Source organism: Kryptolebias marmoratus, linkage group LG8 (genome assembly GCF_001649575.2).
Source record: "Kryptolebias marmoratus isolate JLee-2015 linkage group LG8, ASM164957v2, whole genome shotgun sequence".
NCBI classification, from domain to species: domain Eukaryota; kingdom Metazoa; phylum Chordata; class Actinopteri; order Cyprinodontiformes; family Rivulidae; genus Kryptolebias; species Kryptolebias marmoratus.
Genome location: NC_051437.1, coordinates 9,169,769 through 9,176,288, shown reverse-complemented (window position 1 = coordinate 9,176,288; position 6,520 = coordinate 9,169,769). Strand labels below are relative to the sequence as shown.

The 6,520-nt window shown below is 44.9% G+C and overlaps 1 protein-coding gene across 1 annotated transcript in view; it reads right to left on the bottom strand.

Annotated features, from left to right (window-relative positions):
* The window catches only part of iqsec2b (IQ motif and Sec7 domain ArfGEF 2b), a gene marked incomplete in the record, with an annotated part of 39,384 nt that overhangs the window by 3,051 nt on the left and 29,813 nt on the right, over window positions 1–6,520 (bottom strand). The window contains 10 exon segments of the mRNA XM_025004497.2: window positions 1–1,001; window positions 1,252–1,301; window positions 1,497–1,691; window positions 1,885–2,046; window positions 3,303–3,402; window positions 3,493–3,618; window positions 3,713–3,852; window positions 5,227–5,393; window positions 5,495–5,617; window positions 6,304–6,465. Of these exon segments, the coding sequence (XP_024860265.1) occupies window positions 1–1,001; window positions 1,252–1,301; window positions 1,497–1,691; window positions 1,885–2,046; window positions 3,303–3,402; window positions 3,493–3,618; window positions 3,713–3,852; window positions 5,227–5,393; window positions 5,495–5,617; window positions 6,304–6,465 (2,226 nt within the window).

Sequence of the window (6,520 nt, the reverse complement as noted above, 5' to 3'; positions counted from 1 at the left end):
GGGGGGATAGAGGAGAGAGGAGGGTACTGGGGCAGATACGGGCCGGCGGAGGCTATGTGATGCGCAGTGACGGAGGCGGACGGCAGGTTGTGGGGCAGCGTGCCGAAGATGAAGTGTGTTTGATGGGTAGAATGGCTGGCTGGGTGTGGCGTTTGGGCGTGCCTGGGGTGGGTTTGGGTGTGTGCGTGGGGGTGGGGGTGGGAATACGACAGGGTTAGTGGGGGTTTGGTACCGGGGCCGCCGCCCCCTCTGACAGAGTGTGTGTGCTGCCCATGGTAGAGGGCGAACTGTGGGTTCTGGGAATGTTGGGAGAGAGGAGAAAGAGGGGGGGGACATCCTACCACCATATTGGTGTAACGAGCCTGAAGGCCATGCTGGGAGAGCTGGGAGAGATGGGCAAGCTGCGGGTGCTGCATGTGTGGGGGGCCAAGCGGTGGACGACAGGGCAGTGGGCCTCTCTGTATAGTAGTATGAGGGGGCACACCTTGCAAAGGAGGGGGGGCGGGTTGGACGTGGAAGCGATGGTGATGGTAGTAAGGTGGTGGGGGCTGTACGGTGCCCACGTGACAGAATTGTGCGTGTAGTGCCTGGATCTTGGACGACCCCCCATCCAGCTGGCATAGAGATGAAGGGGAGTGAGGAGGGGGTCCTCCTGTAGTCGGTGGGGGTACAGGTGCGGGGTAGGGTGGCCCCGGTGGAATAAGGGGCCCTGGTGGTTTGGCGCGTTTGCTGCCGAATAGTGAGCCCAGGAAAGAGCCGCTGCTGTTGCTGCTGTTGCTCCCCCCAGGGCCGCTCCCCGCTCCTGATCTCTCTGCACTGCTGGAGACTCCCCCAACTCCTGTCCCAGCAGTGGTATGTTGCTGCCCCGGCCCACCCCCCACCCCCGTTCCGGGGCTCAGGATGGGGCGGTGAGGCCGGAATTCTTCTGTTGAGTAGCAGCCAGGGAGAACCCCTGGAACTGTGTAGCGCTGGTGAGGCTGAGGGCTGCTAATGATGGAGCCCTAGGAAGATAAAATCTCATCAGGTTTCATAAAAACCACTGAAGAGTAAGAATTCTCGGCCCTGCTTACATTATCACACAACACATGCTCAGGCAAGCGTAAACACACACGGCCATGCAAAGGGTGTCAGTGCAGGACACAAATACACGCAAGTATATTCACTTTGTACACACACAGAGCGTGCTCAGGAAAACAGGAAACCAGCGAGGGGAAATGCAGGTAAGTTGCTGCAAGTCTTTATGAGGCTTACTTCCATAGTGCTGTCCAAAGAACCAACACTGTTTCTGCGACCACGTTTCCCTGCACCCCACCAGGAAGAATCAGGTTAGAAAGAGTGAAAGACACAAAGAGAAACGCCCTATGAGCTGAGACTGAACGTCAGCGAGAAAAAGGAACACGATACAGCGACAGAGACAGAGAACAAAATCAGACTTCTCAAAGTCACACCAGTAATGAAACGGCAGCGAGCCCGTCTCGGTGGCGGTGTTGTCTCACCTGTCTCCGAGAGGTCCCTGAGAGATGAGCTGAGCGCCGTGCGTTTGAGACCCTCACCCACTGAGCAGTTGTCATCGAAACTCGTCCTTCCCAAGGTGCCGTTCACAACGTCCCCCTTCACGCCTACGCCTCCTCCAACCACACTTCCAGTTAGCAAGCTGGGACGCATCACACCTTTTTGTTTCTCCAGCTCCGCTGTAATTTCACACAGAGCACAAAGGGGAATTTTAAATGAAAAGGAGGCATAACACGGAGAATAATGAGCTCCAAAGCTGCGCCGGGATAAACTTGACAAAGTTTCCTTTTTCTTCAACACAAAATCCATGTTGCTCAGCTTCCTAACAGTCACATGTAATGTACAGTAATGGCCAGCAGATGGGGCACTTACATTCAACTCGATATTTCTCCATCTCTTGCACCTCAGCAATACTCTCCCTGAGGTCGCTAACAAAGCGGGTGCGGTCTTGCTGACTGGGTGCCATAAAAACAATAAGAACCTTCCTCTCCCCACCCAGACTGGCTGAGGTCAGGCGGATGCCATGAAGGTAGTCTACATGGTAAACAAGGAGATATAAATACTTTCATTATTACAACCACCAATTCAATAAAAGTTGGAGCATTATGTAAAATGTAAATACAAACAGAATACAATGATCTGCAATCTCATAAACCCATATTTTAGTCACAACTAAGAAACATTTTTTTAATTATATTGGAGCAACACATCTCAAAAAGGCTGTAAAAGTAAGTGATATGACTAAGAAACAGCTGGAGGAGCATTTTGTGGCTAATTAGGTTGATTGGCAACAGGTCAGTAAGAGGACTGGGTATAAAAAGAGCGTTTAGAGAGAACGAATGTCAGTAGTAAAGATGGGCAGAGGTTCACCAGTCGGAGAAAAACTGCCTCTAAAAATAATGGAACAATTTCAGGATAATGTTCCTCTACAGAAAACTGCTTGTCTCACTTTGAATATCCCATCCTCTACAGTTCATAATATCAAAAGATTTTTTAAAATCTGGAGAAACCTCTGATCTCACAGGACAAGGCTGATAGTTAAGATTGGATGCCCATGATCTTAACACTGTTGGCCATTCCATCCACAAATGCTGCTTAAAGCTCTATCAGGCAAGAAGAAGCTATCTAAAAATGCTGCTGTCTTCTCTGGGCCAAAGCTCGTTAAAAATGGGCCGAGGTCAAGTGGAAAACTGTTCTACAGGCAGACAAATCAAAATTTGAATTTTATTTTTTTTGAAAACCACAGATGCCACGTCCTCCATACTCAAGAGGAGAGGGAACATCCGGGACTATCAGCACATAGTTCAAAAGTCTGCCTCTCTGATAGTATGGGGGTGCATTAGTGCCTATGGCATGGGCAGCTTACACATCTGGAAAGACACCATCGATACAGAAAAGTACCCACAGGCTTTAGAAGAACATATGCTCCCAACCACACAACACCTTTTACAGAGAAGGCCTTGCCTATTTCAGCAATGTTCAACCACAGACTGCATCCATTACAGCAGCAGGGCTTTGTAGCAGTAAAGCCAGGGGAATGTTTAACTGTGGTAAACATGGCCCTGTCCCAAAATGTTTAGGATGTGATTGCTTATTTAAAATAAAATTGCTACAATTTTAAAACATTTGATATCTTTACTATGTTTCATTGTAAATAAAATATGGGTTTCTGAGATTTGCAAATCATTGCATTCTGTTTACACGAATCGTCAACCCCCATTTTAAAAAAATTGGGGTTGTAAATAGAGGTATAAAACAATGAGAGGAGAAAAAAAAGAAAAGTTTCTTACAAGAGTTCTGGAACATGTGGACTTGCATGTCCACCAAAGGAAAAGATTGTCTGAAACTGTAAGTCACTGAGGTTTTCTTCTTCTGGAAGATTTTGGTCACCTAGTTACAGCATAAATTGGATATCTTTAAATCGGCGAGTACATTATACTCACTGCTACATGTCAAGAAAAGTCTAAAAGTCAGTCTTACCACCAGCAGGTCGTTAAAGAGAAAGACCTCTCGCTGGTGGACTCCTGTCCTCTGAGGTCGGTTGGGGTCAGGCACCTCGTAGAGCTGGCAGCAACACACCAGCCTTCGATGGGGAAGGGACAGCACCTGGAAGGAAAAACACAAGTTGCAGATGAGTAAGCCTTTTTGACAAGACATTACTGAGCTCCCTGTGATTTCTTAGTCAGTAATAGAGACTTACAGGCTTCTTGCCAACAATGACCCTCTCCACTGCCTGCACCTGGGACACATGGTCATCATTGGTTCTTAGTTCCCATTTCTGTATCCGCTGGTAAATCCCAACCAACAGGTCCCTGGGAATATCCTGACCATTGTCAACACCTTGAGTGGAACCAAGAACACCCAGAGTTTCAGAACAAGTAGCTGCACAGTCAAAAAAAATCTTGTAGGAAATACCTTCACACACAAGACTGACAAGAATAAACATGTCTTGGTAGCATAATGAAAGTTTAATGCAGTCTAATTACTCAAAACTATGTTCACAAGTCCAATAACATAGAGGAAGTACATGTTGAAACTGCTGCACGTCTCACAAAGTCAGGCAATTAGTTTTTTGCCATTGTGGGACTGAATATGATACCAAATGTGGCCGTGTAATGATGAATTTGAACTGTTCTTTTTTCCAGGGTGAAATCATTTTATAACATACAACTTCAAAGACTTTTTAAACAAGAATTAAGTTCACAATTTTGAACTTTTTGTGGATTTTTCTCTAATGCACACGGGGTCAGAATTACACACAGACTTAAATATATACATAGGTCATCTAAATCTATGAATAGGCGGTGCCAGAGATTCTACAGTGTGTTTTAACTTGGCGTAGCAGCGGTCTGTTAACTTCTCGTTTCTGATTAAAACTGACTGCAGCTGGTAGTTCCTCTTTACCAGACTATAAAAAAATTGTTTGACATCACTCATGGGACTGGCCAATACTCATCTGTTAATCTTAGATGAGAAAAAAAAAAAAAAACAGGTTCAGATGTTCAGGAACAACTCAGAAACCATTAAGACTCAAACCTGCCATGAAGTGGAAGCTGCTGGAGCACCAGAGTCTCTGTCCACAGTGAAGACAGTTTTATATGAACATGAACTGAGAAGGTGCTGACCAAGAGAGAAGCTCCTGGTCCAAACACACCTTCAACCTCGACTAAAATCTGCAGCTGCCCACATGGACAAACCAAACGAATTCTGGGGGAAAGTTTTATGGTCAGACGAGACAAAGATTGAGCCACAACAATAAAAAGTATGTTCTGAGAAGCCTAGGTTAGGCTTTTAAACACTGTACCAACTGACAAACATGGTGGCGGTAGCATCATGCTGTGGTACAGGTGCATTGGACAAACTGAATGGAGTAATAAAGAAGGAGGACGACCTCGAAATTCTTAAACTTCACCTCAAATCAACAGCTAGATGGTTGAAACTTGGACACAGTTTGGTGTTCCAACAGAGCAATGATCCCAAACACTCATCAGAACTGGTTTCTGATTGGATAAATCAGGCTAACGTTCAGCTTCAGCTTTCCAAAGCCCCAACCACAGCACTGTTTTTAGACTGTGCTTCATTCTACCCTGGAAAAAGAACGGGTCAAATAAACCATTCAAAGACTAAAATGAATACATTCATTTTAATACACCCATGATGAGTGGATGTAAACTTCTGACCACAACTGCATTAGTCTCTTCTGTCAAACAGCACCTCTTAAATTCTTGATGAAATCCTCCAGTTTCATCTTCCTCTCAGCCTTGATGTTGGGACTGTACATATCTGTGTTGAGGAGAATTATGGCAAAGGCCAGGATGAAGATGGTGTCGGGATTCTGGAACTGCCGAATCAACGTCGGATTACACACACAATACCTCTGACTGAAGACAGAAAACAGTATGTAAAAATGTTGAATTTTGACCCAGCAGTCACAAAAAAAAAAACTAATCTCCAGGCTTTTAGATACCCGTCACATACAAACCTGAAGGCCTCGACGAGCCGCTCCACTTTTTGAGCTTCTCCTTGAACTTTGATTTGGGCCTGGAATTTCCTCAGGGCGTCATCGAGGTCCATACCTGAGAAGTCCATCTCATCCACCACACAGCTGAAAAAAAAACACTCAGAGGTCAGAGGTCACAGCTGTACCTCCTTTACAATAAGCCACAGAAACATTACAATTATAACACTGGGCAATAATGTGTTAGCCCATGTCTGTGTGTGCGTTAGCAAAATATCTCATAAACCACCAGACAAATTTGAATGAAAGTCACTTGATGTGCATTTGCAACCTTTTGGAATCACCTCAACTCAAGATGGCTGCCACAATTAATCGACTTTAGCCAACACTAAAATGGCTCAAACTTGGTCAATTTGACACTTACTGAACTCAAATGTTGCTTTGTAGTAGCTGCGAATCATTCTCAACTCATCCTCTGAATTATAACAAATCTTGAGAGCTCACACTATCGCTTATCATGTAATTTACAAGGTTCATCAAAAACAGCTATAACTCTCCTTTCACTTCATAAGATAAGCTTTGTTTAACACTTTGGCATAAAAGGCATTGGGTGGTATGCATTCCTTCAAGGAATGCTAGGCCTTTAATTTTTATGTACAATGTCAGCATGAGGGGCAAACGGCTCAAGCCCTGCTAAAGGTTGCATCTATTCAGAGATGGAAATAATTGAATTTAAGTGAATTTATCTGGAGAATATAGACATGTTTGTCTCACACATTTTGATCCTCAACAAATGTCTGTTTAAAAAATGAGCTTCCATTTAATATACTTACTCTAAAACATCTTTGTTGAATTGTTTTTGTCGGTTTCCCAGAAACTCTCCAATCATCTGCCTGCTGAGGCCCTTTCTCTCCAGGAGGAAGCGAGCGATCCCAACAGGAGTGTCCGATACAAATCCTCTCTCTATCAGGTACTGGATGCCTTTCTCTGGCTTCCTGTAATCCATGTAAAAATACCATGAATCTTAGCACTGTACATGTACAAACACCA